This window comes from Ostrinia nubilalis, chromosome 27 (genome assembly GCF_963855985.1).
Source record: "Ostrinia nubilalis chromosome 27, ilOstNubi1.1, whole genome shotgun sequence".
NCBI lineage: Eukaryota > Metazoa > Arthropoda > Insecta > Lepidoptera > Crambidae > Ostrinia > Ostrinia nubilalis.
The window spans coordinates 5,730,954-5,756,752 of NC_087114.1; the positions used below are offsets into that span (position 1 = coordinate 5,730,954).

General features: G+C 36.4%; 2 protein-coding genes across 3 annotated transcripts in view; both read right to left on the minus strand.

Annotated features, from left to right (window-relative positions):
* LOC135084999 (uncharacterized) overlaps positions 1-17,130 on the minus strand; it is a 76,521-nt gene extending 59,391 nt beyond the window's left edge. For both annotated transcript variants that reach the window (XM_063979773.1, XM_063979772.1), the window contains exon 1: positions 16,274-17,130. In XM_063979773.1, the coding sequence (XP_063835843.1) occupies positions 16,274-16,976 (703 nt within the window). In that variant the 5' untranslated portion in view covers positions 16,977-17,130. The remainder of the gene's footprint in view (positions 1-16,273) is intronic.
* Positions 1-25,799, minus strand: part of LOC135085015 (uncharacterized) — a 165,193-nt gene that overhangs the window by 75,742 nt on the left and 63,652 nt on the right. The gene's annotated exons all lie outside the window — the stretch shown is intronic.

A 25,799-nucleotide genomic window follows, 5' to 3' on the forward strand; every position in this document is an offset into this window, starting at 1 on the left:
ATGTATCTTTATGATGATCCCACTTGGAACACAAACATAAGTATTTAGCTTACCGGGGGGCCAATGGTACTTTAACTAATTTGTTTAAAAAAAGTAGTATAATAAAACTCCATGCTGTTCAAAGATGAAATTCTCAATTTGATTCTCAACATCATCAACAATCACAGACTTAAGCCCGTATTCACAAACATGACTAAGAGGTCTCACAGTGCGCATGGACGCACAGGGTGACACACGAACCAATCACAGAGCTCTATTCAACGCTGGCGTTCGATTTGCTGCTTCACTTACGCAAGTATCGTTTGTGAATTAATGACAGTGCCTGGTTTGGTATCAAAGCTTGGTAGCCTTTTTCTCACTATGTGATCTGTGCCTACTTTAATGTCTTTTACTGTTGTAATATCTCAGATCACCAAGTATTTAATCAGACTGATCTTTTGATATATTTTCATCTACAACAATTATTTTACGAACAATAGTTAACGCGTAAATGATATAACCACTTTAGGGTTTAATTGGCTCTTGTAAAACTATGAAAGTGCCATTGTTGTAGAAAATTAGGTCAATCGAGAGTAAACAAGATGTGTTAGAAAATTTTTAATTGTCGAGAGACAATATTGTGAAAGGAAAAATGGTGTAACTTGTAATCGGGAAAAAATATGGGTAATTAAACATAAGAAATAAAAAGATATTTCGAAAATACTTAGCTTTGAATTTTCTAAGCACTTTTAATGAGTAGGTAAGTCGTTTTTTTTAGAGTACGGATTATTTTATTACAAAACTAGCGGCCGCCCGTGACTTAGTACGCGTGGAAGCCGTTTTACCCCCTTAGGGGTGGAGTTTCGTAAAATCCTTTCTTAGTGGATGGATTCTTTCTTAGGAACATCTACCTGCATTCCCAATTTCAGCCCGATCCATCCAGTGGTTTGGGCTGTGCGTTGATAGATCACTGTGTCAATCAGTCAGTCAGTCACCTTTGAGTTATAAATAGATATCAAATTTAACACAGCCAAAACGTCAAGCCGTGAGTACTTACGTACGGCTGGGTTGCACCATTTTACTTTAAATTTGACAAACGTCAAAAATCTGTCAAACTTCATACAAAAAACACCGGTTGTTACTTTAACGTAACTATGACGTAGCCTAAGTCATACAACGATGGCTCCTACGTATACTGGCGTAAGTGAAAAAAGTAAATTTTACAGGAGAGCCATTTTAGTGGCCAGAACCATATTTTTGGGTCATATCTTCTGACCTACTAAAACGAATTTAATGAAATTTTACATTTAGCCTTAACATGTAATGCTTTTGCTACTGCTGTTATCAATTTTTATATTTTTCTTATATATTTTGAGATTTTACGCATTGCCCTTTTACGTCGGCATATTTCTATAATTTCATGTATATTGTTCAACGTAAAGAGACTTAAATGACAACGTAAATATAATATTTTGAGCGATTACTCTCTTTATTTATGCATGTAATTATTTTAATTGTTATCATGTGCTATATCAATAATAAATCAGTTAGAAAAAGTCGTTTAATGTACCGTTTTACGTTTTAACGCAAATACGCCCATATACTGTGCTCGAGATTTAGTTAGGTCTTTTAACATAATGTGTCATATTTTAAAAAAATATAAATAACTTGAAAAAATCGAATTGCCTAAGGCGGGAATTGAACCCACGATGCCTTAGGCAGTTCGATTTTTTCAAGTTATTTATAATTTTCAAATTAGTTTGAGATGCGACTCTTAACGCTTTATTTAAGATTTGGATTATAAAAAATATATGTTTATGTAAGCAACTACTCGTATAGATTGACGAATCGTATGATTGGGCTTTATACGTGGCGTAGTTTTGCACATACGCCTATTTGCCTAAAATTTTATTTTGTATCTAATGGAAAAAAAATTTTTTTTTCTTACTGATGTTATAGATTAGAGCAAAGTGAAATCATTGCTTAAATAATTGGAAAAAGACGTAAGCGGCAGTTTCGCCCTTATACGTAGGAGCCATCGACAATTGACACGTTGACATGACCCATGTTGTATTTTAAAAGTTCTAACTCATTTATTTGTATTTCGCAAGTAGGCTTTTTAAAAACTCTTTTACATTTTTCTCTTTTAAAAAGTAATACCTATCATTAAACAGTACATACATATTTCTAAGCACTGTTTCTTTAAGTATTTAAAAGAACTCGATTATTTAGCCATGAAAACCCGATTTCGTTTCAATTAACTGAAAAATAATCACTTTGAAATCAATAAATAGCAAATTTCAATCAATCAGTTATACTCGTAATAACAATGGACGTATTCCTTTTCAAATGTACAAAGGAAACGCGTTATGACAGCTTATAAAAAGTATTTCAATAGGCTAGTTTCCTAAAAAAAAATTTTTAGTCCGTCAATTTTAATTTTAAAAAAAATATTGGACAGTGGACACGTATATTTTTAATTGTCAATCAAACAAATAATTACAAAGTTATAGTGCGTTGAAGTTCCTCGCGACGTTACAAAGTGCAGCTTTTTTACGCACTCACTGACGTAACGGGCCTTTTCTTTAGAACTTTGGCACGCTTTATCTCTTTACATTTTCATTAGTTTTAAAAAGTGAAAAATAGGTGTCGAGTATTTTTTGATAAGCTAACTGACGGACTAATTAAAACTCTTGCTTTTTTACCCAGGAAACATCCCTATTCGAATATAAGCTTTAGATTTCCTGCAGTCTACGCCTTGTTGTTTTGGCAATTATTTATTTGTTTAAACTTTTTTACATAAAGTGAAGTATAGTTTTTGCAACTCACGAAGGCGAGTGAGCTTTACTTGTGTGTGTACGTGTACTATGAGGGTTTTCGCGACGCGATTGAAAAATCCGCAAGATGGCAATACGTAGACGGGAGGTCCAAATGCTGCATGATTGGTGGATTTTGACATGACATTGACAGATATGTCAAAATCCACCAATCATGCAGCATTTGGACCTCCCGTCTACGTATTGCCATCTGGCGGATTTTTCAATCACGAACACCCTCATTGTACATGCACATAACGATAGTGTAATGTCTGTCAAAACGTTTGAAAAACGAACAGTAGCGAGCCACCACACATGTAAAGCTCACTCGCCTTCGTGAATTGCAACAACTATACAGTGGCGGACTTAATGTAGGGTGGCACTCTCTACCAGTTAACCACAATTTAATTAGTAATTAAAAGTAAGATAGTCCGTTCCTCAATAACTGAGGATTCCAGGTTAAGTTTTGTTTCACTTTCAGCTGGTTCTTGAGCTTGGCTTTTGGCTGACTGGCACCGACTCCAAAAATATCAATCATGGTCATGTATTTGTCCTAATATAAATAACGTAATTATTTTTATACCTTTAGTGGACTTTTGTGGAAGCGGCTTAGTTTTTGAAGTCAGTTTTTTTAAACGCAGTTTTTTTTTTACTTTTTAGTGTTTGTAATAGGTTGTTTTGTAAACTACAGTAAAATTTTTCTAGATAATAGATTGTTTATTGTCTTGTCTAGTAATATCTAATCCCAAGAAACGGGAACGGAATTTTTAAAATGACTCCGAAAAAAATCTGATCGAAATTCATACTCAAAAAATAAAAACTACTAAGTTAAACTAAATTATTTTTTTATGTGTCCATTGCTATTTGTGCCATTTGGTATTTCCTATCGAAAAAAACAAGAATTATTCAAATCAAACCATAAATATTTAAGTAATCGGTGTATGTATAGGTTGTAAAGATTTCTGGACGACATAATTGTCACGAATTACGACGACGCCGAGCAAATTACGACGTCCAGGTAAACTAAAAATGCTCATAAAATAAAAACTACTGAATCAAATTAGATCAAATTTTTATGGGACCAAATGGTGTTCCCTGTTTAAGCCTAATCTAAGAAATATGAATACGAATAATTTAAATACTAATACTTATTATAAATACTTAAAATAAATAACATACAACCTAAACCAAGAGAATTGTATTACAAGTTATACCACTAGATGGCGCTGTGCTTATTTAACTCGCGGTATCATTTGATTTTTCCCGATTAAATAAATACCGAAGTGAACAGTGGTACTATGAAGATTTGAGATCTAAGTCCCTATACTATTTAGAATTTTTGTATGTGGTCTTGCCGAATTGAGTAAGATCGCACTAAAAAAATTACCTTTTTTTTTTAATACTTGATATTACAGGCAATGTTCGTTTGTTCTACTAAATAAATCCAGATTTAAAACAAATGTATAAATTCGTAGATTTTTATCACAATCTAAACTCGGCCGCTGTCATTTGTCAATCCTTACTAATATTATTAATGCGAAAGTAACTCTGTCTGTCTGTCTGTGTCGCTTTCACGCCTAAACCACTGAACCCACAAGGTGGACAGACGACATCGTAAAGGTAGCAGGGAAGCGCTGAACGCAGGCCGCTACCAATCGATCAACATGGAAAGCATTGGGGGAGGCCTATGTTCTGCAGTGGACGTCCTATGGCTGAAATGATGATGATGATGACCAAATCTCTCTGGCCCTGCTTAAAAGGTAGTAAAGTAGTTTATAGGGGACATTAGGGTCACAAGTGATGTGGTAACACTTAAACATGAGCCTATTACATGAGCCCATCTAGCACTAACCCGTCCTATATAGGTCTGCCTCCATGTAGGACTTACTATTATGTCACACGGTTACGTGCTATGACATAATGTATAATGTATCACGGAAATGTGGTTGCTATGTATTCGAATTCCTAGATCCAGACACTATGAGAGTTACTTAGGATTGTGACGTAATTTTACATTAGACTAGCTGAGCGACTTCGTACGCGTGAAAATACATATAAGTTTGAGTAATATTTCCCGTTTTTGAAAAATTTTTCTTTACTGCTTCGCCCCTATTGGCTGTAGGATGATGTTATATAGCCTAAAACCTTTCTCAATAAATAGGCTATCTGACACTGAAAGAATTTTTCAAATCGGCACCGTAGTTCCTGAGATAAGCGCGTTCAAACAAACAAATTTTTCAGCTTTATAATATTTTGGCTAAAACTTGATAGTTCAAACGGATGTTTTGGTCCAAACATTTCGTAACGTTCGTAGACAAATCAGCAGACAGAATATATCTCATATCTCATACATATCACCACCTCTTCCGCCTTTTATTTTGATTGCGTCACCGTATTGAGGATGCATAGTTTCTTTTTAATGTAGCATTACGTAAGCCGATAATGTGCATTAAACTATCACGTGGTAGACATGGGTGACCCACATCGTGACGTCACTGGTGCAAATGTGGGCCAGTTGTTGTGTATTCTTCGTTGGTTTTGTTTGTGGTGTCATTCATTTGCAGTTGGATTAATAACATCTTCATACAAGCGCTTTGTCGGAGGCAAAAATCTTATCGAAATCTAGTCCAATGTCATCTTATACGTTTTCACTATAGGTCTAGCACTTAAAGGCCGTAGCATAAAAAACTCATAAAACTCATTTATTTTTGCAAATAGGCTTTTAAAAAGCACTTTTACACATCCCAATATTAACCCTACCACTTGACTGCTTCGGGACAATAAATGGGCCAGTGCTGCGAAGAAGCAGCGCAAGAACTGTTGTCAACATGTCACTATTGTCACTGAGTTTCTTGCGCTGCTTCTTCTCAGCACTGGCCCATTTAGTCACTCAGGCACATTTATCAACCCGGAAAGGGATCGTAACCGTATCGATTCGAGGCAGTCAGTATTCTTTGAATGAAACTCCATGCTGCAACGCACACTTGTCCGCACCGTAACTTGAACGCCTCGCCTCTATGGATTTTGTGGTCATATTTCTTCACCGTCTTTTTATTTTAAGCAACTGTATTGTCTCCAGTTTAAAAGAGCCTAGCTCCTAGCGATAAGACCACCTAAATCGGTCGTTTCACGTTCTGTATTTGACGGTTTTATTTAGTTTGCAATAAATAAACTATTAGGCGGTTATCACACTGCGCTGCGCTCCGCCGCGCGCGTGATTTCATATAAAAAATCACGCGCGGGGACGCGTTGTCAGTGTGAAGTGCCGCGCGTGTTTTCTATACAAACTGAGGTACTTGCATACAATTATTAAATCTGTCGCCCCGCGCTCCGCGGCGGAGCGCGGCGCAGTATGATAACCGCCTTACATCTACTTTTTGCCAACGAATGAAATTGAGGTCAATCTATAAAAATTCACTACATTGATTTTGTGGTCCATAATTGTACTCTTTTAGATGTTTTAGGTTCTAGGACTATTTTTTTTTTCTTTTTTTTAGGACACCCATATGGAATTATGATTTAATTATGGTTTGTTACAGCTGGCCATTTGGTCGTACCAAAAACAAATATTTTCGGAATCAAAATAATGTTTAATAATATTGTATCTCATCTAAGTTTAATAATATTGTATCTCATCTCTTAACACTTAATAAAAAATTTCAATGGTGGACACAAAACGTTTCAATTTTCTGTGTTATACCAAAACCAGCGCGGGCAAAGCCACAGGCAGAAGCTAGCTAATTATCCTTCCGCATAGAGCGGGACGGAGCGACGTTCTCCGGCGAGATAGAGCAGGACAGCATTATATCACAGTTACGCGGTCACCGCGTATTGCATAAGGCCGTCGAAAGTGGAAAGTGCACTAATGTCTAACGAGATTTGGGCTAGGGCTGCCACTTTATGGAGTCCCAGGTTCGATTCCCGGTGAAGTCAGTTATTATAGGAAACTTGACTGTATTTTTTATTTTACGGCCGGTTCACATATGTCTCCGTTTCACTGTTCCGTTTTATCGTGTACGTTTTTTTTCGTCGATGGCGTATGTAGTTTTATGAGCGACTTCACACATGACACAGTATTCGGTATACAGTAATACATAATATACATCATAGTTACTGTACAGTTCCCTTGACATGCGACTTTCTTTTCATAGTTTTATTCGTTCAAGCCTAGGCTTTTGGTGCTAAGTGGGATTAGAAAGATAGATTTAAAATACTCTTCATTTCTCTTCAAAACAGAGAGAGAAGTTATCAAAAAATACTTGACATGTATTTTTCAGTTTTCCAAACTAATGAAAATTGAAAGAGTTAAGTACGTCAAAGTTCAAAAGAAGAGACACGTGACGTCAAGGCGTGGTTAAAAGTGTAGCACTTTGTGACGTCACGCAGAACTTTAACGCGTCATAACTTAGATTTTTGGTTAACCACTTAAAAATATTTTTGATAATATTACTTATAATACTTACGATAATACTTGACGGGCAAAATTTTTTTTTACGTTTAAGTAAATAAATCACTGCATTGTCAACCCTATAAGTAGGCGTGATAAGAGCTGTGAATCAGTTCTATAGGACTCATAATTATGACACAAATTTGGCGAAAAAATCCAACATTCGCAATCGAATTTGTTATTCATGAAGCATTTTGCATATTTAGAAACTATGAACGCTTACATTAATGCCTATTATGACAACATTTTTATTTAACTTTGTTTTTAAACGTTCTTTCTTTATTTTTAAACTTTTTGGCTCTTGCAAATATAATTTTGATCTGTCTGAATCACCATTTGGTTTCTACTGCCGGAGAATGATCCTAAAGATAATTTACCAGAGACAAATGAAGGATTTGGCCTACAATCCCACACTGACCAGGCAGGTTGGGGAGACCTTTTCTCTGTTCTTATAGTTTTCACTTAAAAGCCTTTTACAGCATCCAAGGAGGGAGTGATAATGCATCATTTCAATTATAAGACACCTACTACTTAACATTGGCCTATACCAGGCCAGTTGGTAGCCTGCAACCTCTTCAAGGTCATCTGTTCACCTTGTAGGTGTCACACGGTTTTTGGTCTCCATTTCATGGACTCCAGAAAAGCTCAATGCCAAAAATGGTTCATAGAACTGACAGCTAATAATTTGAAGTAAATAATCTAAAGGCAGTAAAGTTTTCATTAATGTTATTTACCAAAAGTATGACAGAGTGCGATGTGGAAGTCATTGGGGGAGGCCTATGTTCAGCAGTGGACGTCCTGTAGCTGAAATGATGATGATGATGACAGAGTGAGCTAAGTAAATTTTAAGGTTTGAAATCCCTTAGTAGATACATTTTGAAACAACAGCGTTTCATAGAACCATTTAACCGTTATAATGCTAATGGCTGATTAAACAATACATTGTAATAACGACTTTACTTTCATCGTCTTACGTCACACATTACAATAATCAACTGTTCCGTGTGCAATACTTTTGACAGTTCTAACGTGCATTTTTGATATAGGAAATTAATTTGTGGTTTACGATCTTAAAAAAATATCGGCTATACGATTTTGAACTGTAATTGTGAAGTAATAGAGGTGAGATAGCAATCGATTGGAAAAACTCTCGTTTTTACTCGTCGCGTGAATGTATGTCGCGTATATTTAAATGAGTGAATACATTTTTGACGTCAACTTGCTCTTTATAATCTGTGGAAAAGAAAGGTTGACATTGAGTCTACGATAATTAAACAAACGGTAAAGTATGTTTGTTTGTTTTTCTGTTGAAGTACGCCTAAAATATTTTAAATAAAAATTCATTTTATTTTGCAAGTAGGCTTTTAAAACACTTTTACATGTCCCAGTATTAACCCTACCGCTGCTTCGGGACATTAAATGGGCCAATGCTGAGAAGAAGCAGCGCAAGAAACTCAGCCACTATTTTTTTTTAATTAAAAGTATTTGGTTGCCATGTGAAGGTAATAGATGGATAAGACCTGGGAGTAAGTTATAGGCTATGTTTTGCAACTAAACTTGAAAAAATGAATGAATGGAATAAGAGCTCTCCTTTCTCATGATAAATTTAAGATTTGGCTTATGTATGCTTTTAATAAAATAAAATAAAAAATTTGGATGAGTTGCATCAACTTACTTTAACAGTAACTATAACCATAACCGGTGTTTTTGTATGGAGTTTGAAAGACTTTTGACGTTTGTTATAAGTAATTGAAGCAAGACGGTGCAGCCCAACCTTAGAATCACTTAAAAAAGTGCAACTTCGGCTGGATTGCACCATCTTACTTTAACTGTAAGAAACGTAAAAAAAACCGGTTAACGTTGCAGTTACGGTTAGAGTTAGGTGGTGCAAGTCAGCCTTAGTACATTGATAGATATGGCAAAATAGCCGGAGAGCACAGAAATATTAAGTTAAATCGTTATTAGAATTTCTTAGCGCTTCTCAAACTAAATTTTAAATAACTTGAAAAAATTAAGTTAAAAGCTAAAATGAACTTGTGTATGAACGAAACTTTTTCTGAAGTAACCAGCGTATGTCAACGGGAGTCGGGAAATCGTGCGCGTGCGGCGTTTTTGAGTGCATTATCACACAATTGAGTAAAAGTTCCATTGTGTGGCGCGCGAAGATGCGAACTTTACTGGAAGAGATTTTGGCGAATCATCAAAACAGCTATAAACATGTAGAATTTGATTATAAACGACGCTCAAGGGACCGATTATGTCGTACTAAAAAGTTATTTTTACGTTATTTTTGAAAATAAAAACAAAAATATTTTATTCAGTCTAGACCAATATTTTGACACTTATGAACATCAAAAATGAACGAAACGAATTATACAAAACGATAAAATTTATTGAACGTGGTTTTCATAATTATTATTTTTCTTCTTTTTGTGTTTAACCATGCAGAAAAGGCACCCACTGAAAATCAGTGTTTTGGCAGTTACTTACACTGTCAAGATGTTACTGAGTGGATGACCTAATTTTTTGGCAAGTTTTTTTTTGTGCTTGTCTTATGTTGCCTGAGCTTGTTTTTTTTTTTTTTTTTTTATGCATAACAAGGCAGGTATTTGACCACAATCGCACCTGATGTTAAGTGGGATGCGGTCTAGGATGGTACATATCTGTCATATATTTGTTGTTAAAATAGAAGGAAATACTTCTATTCTTATTTCCTTTCTTTCTTTCAAAAATAATAATAAAAAGTAGCCCTTAAGGGGCACTTTACATTTACTTTCTCAACAAATCAACCAAACATTATACGTCGCTAAAAGCAGTCGGTCGTTATAAACGACGTCTTACTAAAGGGATTCTACTGCATCCACCTCAGCGGTCTACCTGTGTATATTAATGCCCGTTTTCACCATCAATACCTACATAGGGGTCACTTAAAAAATAGAGATTGATAGTGAAAACGGGCATAAGACCATCTGCTTCAGACCTAGAGGTCCTGTGATCGAATCCCAGAAGGAGCAGTGTCTTAGGTCCAGAGATACCGGGTTCGATTACCCATGGGGACATTCTGTACTCAGTTTGGTTGGTTAGACCTTGTTCTAAGTACCATCTTCTCAAGTCTTTCACCATAACAAAAACTTTAAGAGCATTATAATTTGGCAGTTAAAGGTAAGTTAACCTTTAGTTAAAATTGCCGTGTGGTGACGACAGAGTAGAATACATTTGTCACCAAAACTTACTCTTCCCGCGAGTGTCGTAAGAGGCGACTTAGGGACGACACATCAAACAGAGAACGGGCAGCAGCGCTCTCTGAAAAACATCAATCTTTTAAACTGCGATCTCCAACCCGCCTGCCAAGCGTGGGGATTATGGCAAAACCCTCCACTATAGTGGAGGAGGCTCATAGTCCAGCAGTGGACTGTAAAGGGCTGTTGATGATGATGATGATAGTTAAAAACAGAATTTAACGTCCTGTAGTCCAGTTGTCTTGCTATCGCTATCGGGTATAGATACCAAATCGATCCATTCGTTTCCAAGTTTTGCGCTTAGCAATTTATTCAGGGATTCATATTTAAATAAATTAATTTACATTTCATTACATAAACTAATTTGCTACTATTACGGACACATAACATATAATATAACCGATTGCATGGTGTGCGCGTGAGTACGAACTATACGCATGAATACATAAATATACATAACAATAATACATAACATCCGGTAAATAATACACGCTAGGAACTATAATTGTTAGTGATTGGTTTATAATTGAATTAATTACAGGCTTACTATTTTTAATTTTTCAGGCATTGATTGACGGACAGTGAAATACAGCAAACGTTTATTATTAAAAAAACAGTAACAAAATACAACAAAATGGATTGACTAACTTAAAACACGCCAAAGTAGAGTCATTTTGAATTTATTTTAGTATGAAATTAATACATATTTTATGAATTTTAAAAGTTTTACAATTTTGTCAGTCCATTGTCAGAGTACTCGCCAGTCTAGCAAAAGGTCAATCAATCAATAAAAAATCAACCACCACATCATTTTTTCACGTGATCTCATATTTGAGAAACACTAGGCTATATCCAAATACATGCAGCATATTGGTAGATGACCAATCAAAAAGAATTGATTCTACTGCTCAAAATGCAACAATTTTCCCCAAGAGAAGGAAGTTCACATTTTCCAAAAAAAAAAAACACTTTTCCATAAAATTGTCATCAGCCGTATAGTTGTGTCACTTTTTTAACTTATTTATTGGTCATGACTCTTGAAAGACCTGAGAATCATCCTTTACAAAATTATAATAAATACATTTTTTCGTGCCACATCCAGCAAAGCTCTAACTTCGTAGAGATCGCGTGGCAGCTTCATTTGACGACTCTATGTGCAAAAGAAATTCAGCTCTACGTGTCATTTCCTCACAATAACCCGCCAAATCTAACTCTAGACTGCGAAGTAATGGGTCGAAAGTTATTTTCTTAGCAGCTTCAAAACATTTTGAAAACCCGAAAGCAAGCAATCTTTTTTGCGTCAGATTTAGGTACACTCAGAGTCAATTAGTTCGTGACACCCAAAGTGGCCAAAAAGTTGTCAAAACAACTTTATTCCAATTGGTGAGCTGCAGCATTTATAGAGTCTTTGTATACAATATGTATATTTTTCTTACAAAAGTCGATAAAGGATCGACACAGTACCACAGAATACTATTAAGTTAACAGTTCTTCAAACTAAGCACGTCAGGGATACAATATGTTACAAGGACTGTAACAAACGTCAAAAGTCTGTCAAACTTCATACAAAAACACCGGTCAATACTTAAGCTGAGTTCCACCACCTAACTTTGATGGTAACTATGACGATAACCGGTGTTTTTTGTATGGAGTATGACAGATTTTTGACGTATGTCAAAGTTAAAGTAAGATGGTGCAACCCAGCCTTATAGTGACTGTTAATGTTAAGGTGATGCCAAGCCTTGTGGACATGTATTAGTTATAACAGTTATTATTTTGCTCGAAAAATTGAAGCATACTTAGTGTAAAACAAGGTGATTTATGTGATAGTTAAAATTGAACGTGAGAGTCAAAAAAGTGAATCAGATTTTTATGTAATCAAAATAAGGTTGGATAAGATCGAAATCAATTTTCTTACAATATGGAAATTAGTGACGGATTATTTGGAATTTGACATGCCGATGAACGCATAGCTTGGTGGTTTGAAAAACTGCTAGAAGCTGAGAGAGAACTGATTCAATTCCGGGTTTATTATAATATAATCTAATAAAACACTATATAAATCTTCTTTTTGTAGTTACTTTATACATAGATCATGTGCATTTTATTGTAATACACTTTAAAAATATACATAATATGAAAAGTTAGTAGAAATAAAGCAGTGTGACAATTGATTCAAAAGATATATTAATGTCAATTAAAATTTAAATAGGCATTTCGGACTAGACAAATCGGAGGGTCAGAGTTAAAATCCGAATTAGGTCACACATAGTAATGAAACACCTTGTGTAATATAACACCTGGCCGATAGTTGTGCCCGATTTTAATTTGTATGAAGAATCGGCCAAATCAAATCGGTGTAATGTGCGTATTTCCATACATGCCCATACTGATCAACTGCCCGACTAAACGATCGGCCAACGAAAAATCGATGATCGGCGCCTAGTCTTAGACAACTACGAGCGAAATACAGGGTTCAATTTCCACGAAGGTCACTCGAATAAATAAAATATTTTGTCTGTTTGTGCCTTGTTTGTAGCTTGTTTAGAAAACGACAAGCATACATCAGCCTTAAACTATCGAAAATAAAATGTTTTCACTTTGAAAGACGTAAAGTCGTTTCGATTGAGTCATGTCAGATGTCATGTTATGCTCATGTCTGACACCGGGGTCATGACCTTAGTTGTTACAACACACACTCTGAAATACATATTTTCAGGTTTTTAATGAACGTGTAGTTTGCAAATAAAATTAAATTAAATAGACTATACTACTCATATTGTATACCTACAAATTGGAAATAATACAATTTAGTATACAGCAGCTTCAAATAGTTCTTGACACCCAAAGTGGCCAAAATTTGGCAATACAACCTTATTCCCATTGTAACAAAGACGTGCTGCGAACTTTTTGGCTACTTTGGGCTTCACAAACCATTTTTCGCTATCTGTACTAAGGTTGACAGAGAATATTTGAGAATTTCGTACACTATTTTGTGACATATTAAGCACCAAGTGTAGTGTAGTGTGTAAATAAAGATGCATGTATGTTTGTTACGTCAACACACGAAAACTACTGGTCAGATTTGATGAAATCACATATCGTTACAGCTCATAATTACTAGGTGGACCGACGATCTTTAAAGGTCGCAGGAGGTGACTGGATGCGGGCGGCGCAGGACCGGCCGTCGTGGAAATCCTTGGGGGAGACCTTTGTCCAGCAGTGGACGTCATTTGGCTGAAACGAACAGCCTATAAGTATACACATAGTTCACTTTTTATCGATATCTACAGAGACGAAGTAACGGGAAAAGCTAGTTTATTATATTCCGCTCTATTTATTTAAGAGATCAATGATGTATGTTAATTTGATTTCCGTTTATACAAAACCAATTAATATTGTTCGATTGTGTACAGTACATCAGTTTATAATGTTTATTGCAAAACAAAACTTATTAGAAGTAAATAAGATGCACATTGTTTAGCTTATACGCTGTCGTTTATACGTCATCCATTATTTATTAATAAAATAGCTGTGCCTGCGACTTCGTACGCGTGAAAATAGTTTGAATGACATTCCCGATTTTTCAACATTTTTCTTTACAACTCCGCCCCTATTGGCTGTAGGGTGATGTTATATTAGCCTAAAGCTTCCTCGATAAATGGGCTATCCAACACAAAAAGATTTTTTCAAATCGGACCAGTAGTTCCTGAGTTTAGCGCGTTCAAACAAATAAACTCTTCAGCTTTATAATACTAGTAAGTATAGATTGTAGAAACAATAACATACAGTTTTTTGATACGAACAAAACTACGGAAAGAATGTAATCATTATCAACATAAAAAATTGTGATTTATCATTTGAAAAAAGTCTTCTTCGTTAGATTGGCAATTAAATGTTATTTTTCAAGTAATCCTATTATGCTGTACTTTCATAGTAGAGTCAACGGCATATCAGACTATTTTTTTGTTGTTGTTGTTGTAAAATTGGACTTAACAACGATTTAAGTTGCCACAGAGTTGCGCACACACACACATTATTTTGTCCTTTCCTCCTATGTTCTTCTGATTAATTTCGTTGCGGGTCCAATGACAGTTTAACTTTCCCCCGGGACAAACTTGACCTTCATTGGTTGGGTTTTTATGGCGGTCAAGCTGTAGATGCTGGCTACACAGGAGTTGCAGCGGTGGGAACGAGAGGTAGGAATAGTCCCGATTTGTCCTTTAGGCGCTTTAGGGCTAATTCTCATTTTAGCAACTGACTCACTCATGGACTACTTCTCATTATAGCCACTTCTCATTTTGGCTACTTCTCACTTGGGCTACTTGGCATAGAGCTATTTACTTTGACTGAGTTTCTTCCACCAATTCTTTTCAGCACTAGCCAGCCAGAAGTGGTGGTAGGGCAAGCTATATTTGGGACGTGTAAGTGCCTATGTGCTGAATAAACTATTTGAATTTGAATTTAATTCAATCTCAAAATGTATACTTCTATACTTAATATTATAAATGCGAAAATAACTTTGTCTGTCTGTCTCGCTTTCACGCTTAAACCACTGAACCGATTTTGATGAAATTTGGCATAGAGTTAGTTTGAGTCCCGGGAAAGGACATAGGATAGTTTTTATCCCGGTTTTTGAAACAGGGACGCGCGCGATAAAGTTTTTCTGTGAGAGACAAAATTTACAGATGAACAAAGTTAATTAATTGAGTTTATTTAAAAAACAAAATCACGAAACCATTTTGCTAATACAATTTAAATCTTTAAAATTATGTAACAGAGAATCTATTTTGCGAGGTCCATCTTATTCTTGGTCCAGTAAAAGTCATAGTAAAAGTTGTTTTGTATATATCAGCTGATAATGTATAGCTAGATTAAGCCAAGCAATCTGGCTTCTTATGTGTTGGTAGTAAGAGCTATTTTAAAAAAATTGTTGTGCCCGCGACTTCGTACGCGTGAAAATAGTTTGAATAGGATTTCCCGTTTTCGCAACATTTTTCTTTACTGCTCCGCCCCTATTGGCTGAGGGTGATGTTGTATAGCTTAAAGCCTTCCTCGGTAAATAGGCTATCCAATACACAAATAATTTTTCAAATCGGACCATTAGTTCCTGAGATTAGGGAGTTCAAACAAACAAACTCTTCAGCTTATATTAGTATAGTTTCAGACTAGCTAGTGCCAGTGACTTATCAAGAAAATAAACAATTTTATAATCCAATTGTGTATTAAGTATAATAAGTTAGAATTTATCAAATACGTCTGGTATAACTTGTGTAGCGATTTGCTTAAATGAATAATATGAATTGCTTCATCAACGATCAGCTGATCGTAATTGTATACCAAGCGAGTATGAATAAAAGATAAATAAGCTAAGTAGAGAAAGTGGTTAATACGGTGGTAATTCTGTAAAAAACTTTACGTAGAGTTTTGTTACAACCTTAATCATCATCATGTTTTAATTGTAATCAGCCCAAAAAATGATAAAGAAGATTAGTCCCAAAATAGGTATCGTTTCTGAAAACATTTAACTCAAAATTGAGTCAAAAATAAGAGCAATAGGACTCAATTGCGACTTTTATTATTTTGTTACCATCGCCTTAGCAACACATTCGAAATAATCAAGATGTACGAGTACGTCTACAAAAAATATTTGTGTCTTTTTGCTTCAGTTTAAATTGTAAAAGATCGTGTTTTGAAATGTTATTCAAACTCGTTCCAAAACGCCAGTTTAACGTCCATTAATATACATTGTTAACCAATTAAATTGCCTTTCTAATGCCAACACCACTCACCTCTCTCCGTGAAGGCGTCGTTTCCCCCGTTGATGTCCTGCAACCCTTGCTCGTCCGTCCCCACGTCGTTGATGCCGAAGTTTTGATCACGAAACACCACATTATCGAACGCCCCAGGCCCGGCATGGGAGTTCGTATGGAGAACCGAATTCACACTATCCGAGGCGTATGGAAACACTACTCTGGGACTACGCGCCTTCCACCCGTTGTACCCGCTGTACAAGCCATTACTGACGGCTGGAGCGAACGACGGCTGATACGGATCGAAGCCGAAAGTCGGAGCGTACGGACGCGAAAACCTCCCTTGGTAGTAACTTGGAAAAGACTGATATGGCCTGAACCGAGGCAAGGGCTCGTAGAATCTCTCATTCCCTGATGGCGTCTCGTCCAATTGACTCTTCGTTGTAGTGTCACCGTCTTCTGGAGACGTGAACTCGTAATCGGACGCATCATCAAATTTAACCTTCGAGTTCTTGTCCAAAGTCAGATCAATCTCCCCCCGTCCAAATGGCTGGTGGTTCTCATTGTCGTCCAGGAATAGCACCCTGGATTGTCTAGAGCGGGTCCTGTACAACTTCCTGGGCACGAACATGACATTTCTGAACGGTTTTTGGTAGACTAGACTGAGCGCGTGGCTCGGCTCGCCCGCCGCCGCGGTAGCCGCGACCAGCAGTATTACTTTCCACGCGTTTTCGCTGTACATATTACCGCGGTCAGTGCACTGATTTCACTTTCATTTTCCACCAGAACAGCTGGACGAGAGGATCCTTGCTTTTGATGCGTCAGAACATTAGTGTATTATGTTTTTAAAAGTTCGCTTTCATTTTGCTGTGACCCGCGCGCGGTTTGAACGAAAGCTGCTCGAAGACTGGCGTTCCGTCGTCCCCACTGCGCGTGAGGCGGTTACATAAAGGTCCGATATAACCACAGTTTATGTAACCCCGGCCAGTTATACTGACGTAGTTTGACAGACGGACAAACAAATTACATGATAGATCTTCAGTTTTCCCCCGTTTTCGTGTGACCTACTAAGGTTGTGTTGGGTGCTGTTATGACAGTGATTGTAGGTTAAGAGAAAATTGATTTTAGGGCCAATCTTGAATGCCAATCTTTAGGTCAATTTGGAACTATAATTATTTAGTTTAAATTGTTTATAATTTAGGTAGTTTCTGTCTATGTTTATATTTGTAAAAAAATGTTTACTGTGTTATTGCTTCATAGATATATATTTAAGTATTATTAATATAAAGAGCTGTGGTTTTCTGAATAAAAAAAAAATAAAAATAAGCACTGCTACCATTAACTTTACATTTAAATATTTTACAAATATGGTAGAGATACGATGTTATTGAGTAATTCTTACTAAAATACTGTCTCTCGTGAATCCATGCTATTGTTAGTACTGCGCATTAAAAAGTATTTTATTATACTTATACATATGAGTATAATACATATAGGTAGTAAGTATATTTCAATACTAGTAGTAGTTAGTAGTTTATGAGCGTTACAGATTCCATTTTAACAGCTCGTGGATAAGACGTCATCATTATCATTTCAGCCACAGGACGTCCACTGCTGAACATAGGCCTCCCCCAATGATTTCCACATCACCCGGTTGGTAGCGGCCCTGCTACCTTTATGAGGTCGTAGGTCCACCTTTTGGGTGGATAAGAATAAAACAATTTTATTCATAACTTTCTTCATAATCTAGAAAGAAAGTTAGGCTGGGTTGCAACATCTTACTTTAACTTAAACAAACGTTACAAATCTGTCAAACTCATACAAAAAACATCGGTTATTTTTAGCCTAGGCGCAGCTATTGATTTTTCGTCGGCCGATAGTTTAGTCGGGCAGATGATCAGTATGGGCATGTATGGAAGTGCGCACATTACACCGATTTGATTTGGCCGATTCTTCATACAAATTAAAATCGGGCCCAACTATCGGCCAAATAAAAATTGGTGGTCTGCGCCTAGTCTTATAGTTAAAGTAAGTTGGTGCAACTCAGCCTTAATGATTCATGAAGGGAGTCAAACCTAAGACTATCCATTCTCCAACCACTACTCTGCCTCACGTCATTACAGCCATCTATATTACATTACAAGTGGTAAACATTTCTTTCTACATCCAAAGCACGACCGGTGAATGCTTGAAAAGCCTTTCACTGTCATAGATATTGGTTTCATTCACCGCTAATAGATGGCGTTATGTAGGAATTGTAATGTTCTCATCTGTATTTAAATGAAAATAATATTTGTAAATTAATTACATATACATATTAATAAACATTACAGTCGATGCGTAGATTTAAACGAAAGAAGTAATAATAAATGTATATAGTATACCGAGTCGATTGATATTGAAACCCAATTCCTAGGCTGCGTTGCACCATCTACTTTTAACTATAATAACCGTCAAAAATCTGTCAAACTCCATAAAACACACCGGTTATCGTTATAGTTACGGTTAATGTTAGCTGGTGCAAACCAGCCCTAGTAAAGTATTTGTTGAACTCTATATTATGCAGGTAATAGAGTTGTCCAATTGAAGAACTTTTATATTTACAATTTCTAAAATCGATTAATTATCAATTAATATCAGACACTAACAGATTAAAAATAATAATAACAAAATACAAAATAAATTGAAAGCCTACTGAGCTGGATTTATTACTTATTTATGTAATCGTAAAGTCAATATTTGTTTTTCTTCAGTTTTAGTCCTAATTAAAAGTAAGTTTCAGTTATCTCTTTCTACCTACGTCGAAATAAAAATGTTATTTTGGAAAGATGCTACGAGTGAGTGTTGCTAACGCGTTGATGTCTTTTATGTTACTATCATTTACATCGGCTACATTTTAACTCAATGTACCAGCGTAATTATTCCATTGTGAATAAAAGAAAAGTATGTCAAATAAACTCATAAAACTCATTTTATTTTAGCAAGTAGGCTTTTAAAAGCACTTTTACACGTCCCAGTAATAAACCCTACCACTGCTTCGGGACAATAAATGGGCCAGTGCTGAGAAAAAGCATATACTACCCGTTCGCGCTAAGTTTGCCGGTCCGTGGAATACGCGTCCCCTTTTTTTTTTTTTTACGGGGAAAAAATGCGTTGAATCGCATACCTACCCTGCGGGGACAGGGTAGGTTATGTGGGGCTCACCACGTCAGAAGGACGAGGCATACCCACTAAAAAGACCCCAGTGCTCCTTCAATCGCCATAAGTGGGAGGAGACTCTCCCAACCGCGATTAAACGCAATTAGTTAGTGATTAAACGCAATTAATTAATGTGTCTTATTTTACGCAAATACTCAATTTTTATCAATAACTAGCTGACCCGGCGAACTTTGTTCCGCCTTAATGGCAATAAATAAAGCAGACTTTTTTTTATTTCGAACGGGATAAAAAGTATCCTATGTCCTTTTCCTGGTTCTAAACTACTTCCCTGACAATTTTCAGCTAAATCGGTTCAGCCGTTCTTGAGTTATAAGTGGTGTAACTAACACGACTTTCTTTTATATATACAGGGTGTCCCGTAATGTAACGTCAAGCCGGAACTGGGTGTTGAGGCAAGTTGTGCTGGTTATCAGAAAAATATAAAAAAAAATCTATGTGGCATATTTTAAAAATAATAGGCATTTAAAAAAAAATCAAAAAATTCTACTCCAGGTGACGGTCCTTTTACTCGTGTTGCCACAAATCTTCACTTTTTCCAATTTTTTTTTTGTTATGTAACCCTGAATAATGCTTCTCTAAATTGTTATCAAAATTACAAAACCAGCTGCTCCAACTTGGATAAAAAAAATACATTATTCCCAAAAAAAATATCAAAATAAAATTTTTGCCTAGTTTAAACTGACTGTACTGAAAAAAAATTGTACTACGCGAGTGTGGCAAGTGACGTCATAATTTGGCGCATTTAGTAAGGATTCTAAAATGGTATAACACTTTGTAAAATCTTGCTGTAATTGTCGACAATTTTTGTTTATTGGAAATAATCCCGTTTTTAACTTTATCTACCTTGGTTAAAAATATTATTCTAATGTGCCCAAAATTTAAGTTTCTGGCTTAAGTGAGGTGGAGAAGCCATTTTAAAAGGTATGAGCGGGACGGAGAGGGCCATCTTACCAAGCAGGGATGTTATGGATATCCGTAACCGTAACCGAAACTATCGGATATCCGAAATAAAAAAATGTCCATAACCGTAACCGAAACTGATTCAAAAGTTACGGATAGTTTCGGATAAAGGCCAAACTGCAAAACTCTATGAAATTTGCAGTATACACGCCGCAGCTGCAATGCCGCGCTGCCGATTTCATAGTTTTGCAGTTTGCGGTTGCAGTTTGCGGTCTGCGGCCCGTCTTGAAATTGTACCTTAAATCTTAATATTTGTTACCAACTTGTCTGGGATTCGCTGGCACCATCTAATATGCCAGCCTGTTTTACCTTTATCATACATAGGTGTCGTCTTAGTTGGTACATAAAGTAGCTATGTGGGTCACGCTCACGCAGCATCTTGCTATTTGTATTATACCTACATTTTTGAAATTCTAATAATTCCGTAACCGAAATTATCCGAGACTTTCGGATAATCTGAAATGATTTCATATCCGTGACCGTAACCGAAACCGGTATAATATTATTCTAATATCCGTAACCGTATCCATAACCGAAACTTCATATCCTTATTATCCCTGTTACCAAGTACAAGTGCAGGCAGAGCAGGTAGTAAAGGCGCGCGCGCACGGGTGACTTTTGTCACAGTATGTCAACTACTAATTACTGTCATGGTGACAAAAGTTTCTGTGACTGACTGTACGGTAGTCAGTCACAGAAACTTGAATTTTGGGCACATTAGAATAATAATTTTTAACCAAGGTAAATAAAGTTAAAAACGGGACTATTTCCAAAAAACCAAAAATTGTCGACAATTACAGCAAAAATTTACCAAGTGTTATACCATTTTGGAATCCTTACTAAATGCGCCAAATTATGACGTCACTTGCCACACTCGCGTAGTAAATTTTTTTTTCAGTACAGTCAGTTTAAACTAGGCAAAATTTTTATTTTGAATTTTTTTTTGAGAATAATGTATTTTTTTCGTCTAAGCTGGAGCAGCTGGTTTTGTAATTTTGATAACAATTTAGAGAAGCATTATTCAGGGTTACATAACAAAAAAAAAATTTGGAAAAAGTGAAGATTTGTGGCAACACGAGCAAAAGGACCGTCACCTGGAGTAGAATTTTTTGTTTTTTTTTAAATGCCTATTATTTTTAAAATATGCCACATAGATTTTTTTTTATATTTTTCTGATAACCAGCACAACTTGCCTCAACACCCAGTTCCGGCTTGACGTTACATTACGGGACACCCTGTATAGATAATAAATAAAAAATATTGTAAATATAGTTTGTTATATGTAGTCAAAGACGCTTTTCTTCGAGTGACGTCATATCGCCAGCGGCAAACTTATCGCGAACGGATAGTAATGTTTCTTATCTGTCAAAATTAAAAAAATAAAAGGTCGTATAGTCCTACTAATATTATAAATGCGAAAGTTTGGATATCTAGGTGTCTAGATGGATGGATGTTTGTTGCGTGAAAAGATTCATGCAAAAAGTACTGAACGGATTTTGATGAAACTTCACAATATTATTCTTTATAACGCAGAATAACAGATCTGTGACAAACTAAAGTTCACGCGAGAGAAGCCGCGGGCAAAAACTAGTTAGTTACAAAAATTGGCGCGTTTTGACAGCTCCAAAAGTATGTCAATCGTCTATAGTGTCAAGTACCTCATTAGTTAACCACTCAAACCTTAATCCGACCCAAACAGATTAAAAAAAGTATAAGATGACAGTTATTTGGGTGCCCAAACGGCGCCATATTACGCGATCGGCGCCGGCGCAGAGAAACGCAGAGAAACTGTGACAGTAACGAAATAATCGAGCGATGGGCGCGGCTTAATAATCCTTAATCTTGGATTTTTCCATTATTCAATCAATTGATCGGATACAAAAATGAAAGCAATGGTTTTTGAGTCTATTTATTTCAAAACTTTATTTCACCATCATCATCTCAGCCATAGGACGTCCACTGCTGAACATAGGCCTCCCCCAATGCTTTCCATGTTGCCCGGTTGGTAGGGGCCTGCGTCCAGCGCCTTCCTGCTACATTTATGATGTCGTCGGTCCACCTTCTGGTCCATCCACCCTTATTTCACTGCATAGAAATTCTTGTGAAATATTCGGACTTAATGCAAATTTAAAGAATATTAATATTTTTTCCCGTTAACCCCTCGTACTAAACTAAATATGCTTGTGTTACGAGTGGGTTCATTACAATAGTCCGGCTGCGTTAAGGAGTGGAGGGGTAGAGTTTCGTAAAATCCTTTCTTAGCGGATGCCTACGTCATAACATCTACCTGCACGCCAATTTCAGCCAGATCCGTCCAGTGGTTTGAGCTGTGCGTTGATAGATCACTATGTCAGTCAGTCAGTTACCTTTGAGTTATAAATGCCAACACTGTGATTAAAATATTAGGTACCTATAAAAGAAGACAGCATGTGAATTAAAACTACATCAAAGTAAAGTTCGTTCGTTTCAGCCAAATGACGTCCACTGCTGGACAAAGGCCTCCCACAAGGTTTTCCACAATGAACAACAACAACAACAAAGTAAAGTATTAGATCCCAAATAAAAAACGTCCATCTTCATTTCCAAAACACCAAGTCGCAAGTCTTTACTAATGAGTCTTCAAACATCACAAAAATGCATGTGAAACTTTTTCGGAACGGCGCCGGCGCCAGGTATGCGGCCCTAAGGTCATTTTGTCGTGTTAACGAGCCACAGATTATAGAAATCCGATTTTGTCTATGAATTATTTATGAGCTCGGCCATGCGTGCTGCCAGAATTGGAGGCTCTTTCATAATTTGTCTGTGGTTTGAAGATGAAAGTGTGAGCTTTTATAAGAATAAGATTATGAATCCTACTAATATTATAAATGCGAAAGTTTGTATGGATGTCTGGATATCTGGATGTTTGTTACTCTTTCTCCCAAAAATTACTGAACGGCTTTTGATGAAACTTTACAGTATTATTGTTTATAACCCAGAATAACATATAGGCTATAATAATTTATGACTATCTGTGACAAACTAAATTTCACGCGGGTGAAACCGCGGGCAAAAGCTAGTATTATCATAGTTCATTAGTCTCCATTGCAGGAGCGCAACACTTTTTTAATTTAGCAGGACCAAATGGAGGTTTTGACCTACACTATCAGACTGGTCTGAACCAGTCAGACGTGTTGAGAAGGCCTTTGTTCACATAATTATGTAAAGAAGAATAGATATTTCAAGAAAACCTTTTAATCTAAGATAAATAATAACTATCATACTGTAAGTACTTTACCATAAATGTCATCTTGAACTATTTTACCCGCAATACCAATCGAAGGCCGTTACTTTGTTTTTGCGTTGAAAGACGCGGGATACCGTTATAGCGCAGCCTACTGGGATGCCTTAGCCGACTTGGACTAAAAAGAAGGTTAAGGTTTTTTACTATGAAATTATACACAGGATATATGTGGGACAAATTGCAATTATAAACAGCAGAATGACATTGGAGTAGAGTCCCGGCAATAACACCTGCGGCAGAGAAAGACTGCCTAAAAGATGGACAGACGACATCCGGCAACAAGCTGGAATAAACTGGATGCAAGTGGCGGGGGACAGAAGTCGGTGGAAGGTTGAAGAGGAGGCCTATATTTGAAGACGAACCCCAATGGCCCCCCGAACCCCGATAATATTAGATAGATAGATGTGGGACATAGCAATAATTATATTCTAGGATCAGCCCCAAATCTGTGAGACTAGGCAAGAAGAAATCGTAAAATATATAGGTGTAATTAAATTAATAAATAAGTAGTGAAGAGCCCCATTTCTAGCTGCAAATGACTCCCTTTTGGGCCACAAAGTTGTAATCAGTATTAAGAATACTGTAATAATAAAATGAGCTAAAGCTGATGATTATGAAGATAAATTATAGCAGTTTTTTATTTTAAAATGCTTTACGTATTATAAGTGAAATTATAGAGTAACCAAAACCGGTACTTCTGCCCTATTATGCACAAGCCACATGACTCGTAGACTGCAAAATGATCAAGAAAATGAATATTTACCAATTTCCAGTCCGGATTACACAGATACTTACCAGACATTCCGGTCCTTCGAGCCGGATGACAGCCTTGCAGGACCCCACCACAGATGATGATTCGCAAGTTCGAGACGCGAGATTCCTCGTGATGCAGGATCTGCAGGGTTCATGTTGCTTGGTACATACCGCCAAGACACGTCCATCGCTTTATCAAACTGGGACTATTCCCACTTCTCGCTCCCACCGCTGCAACTCCTGTGTAGCCAGGATCTACAGCTTGACCGCCATAACCCAACCAGTGACGATTAAGTTTGTCCCAGTGGAAAGTTAAACTGTCATTGGACCCGCAACGAAATTAATCAGAAGAATACAAGAGGACACACTCCAGGATGGAATAGTGTAGAAGAGAATAAACTATCTCAAGAAAAGACTAATATGAATGTTAATATGTTGTTAATTTCATACTTGATTTTAAACAAAATAACATTCTAAGAAAGGTGTGTGTCATTATAACTGCATTCACTACAATGTACAGTCAGCCACAAAACAAACTCTTGATAACGGACAACATCGTTTCTAAAGAACTTAATATTTTAGGAATATTATTATTATTTTTTTTTTTTTTTTTTTTGTTTTTTTTTTTTTTTGTTTTATAAAATCATAATATTTGGAGATGTGTCTGCGCCTTTAATAGGAAATCGATAGCCCATTCATTCAATCTATCGGCGGTTCGGCGACAAGATTTTTTTAATAACTTGAACTTAAAGACTTGAGGATTGATTTTTTCTATCACAGCAACTCCTGTGTGTAACAAGCATCACACCGCCAAGAAAACCCAACCACTCATCAAATATAAAAAGAATTGCAACAATTTAACAATACTACACACTCGTAAATAATTAACTGGGAAAACTAGGGAGGCAATAAAAAACTGTAAGCAATAACTGTAAATAGAAGAAAATATGTAAAAAAAATATTCGTTTTGGACACTGACTGTACTTTCTTTGAAGAAATTAATGCAAAACGGCTGACTTTTACTTCGTTTTTAATTTCTACGATGATTTGTTTTTGATGATTCACTTTCTGCTGAGTCAGTACATTAGACTCGTGGTTTGGAGAATTGCAAATGGCCGCCTGACTTGCTAGTTGTGGGTTTTATTCCCGCTGGGGACAAATGTTAGAGTAATAACCACGATAATGACTTAACTCAGTCAGGAGGATCAGTAACTTCGAACTCCTCCTATGTTCTTCTGATTAATTTCGTTGTGGGTCCAATGACAGTTCAACTTTCCCCCGGGACAAACTTGGCCTTCACTGGTTGGGTTATTGGCGATCAAGCTGCAGATCCTGGCTACACAGGAGTTG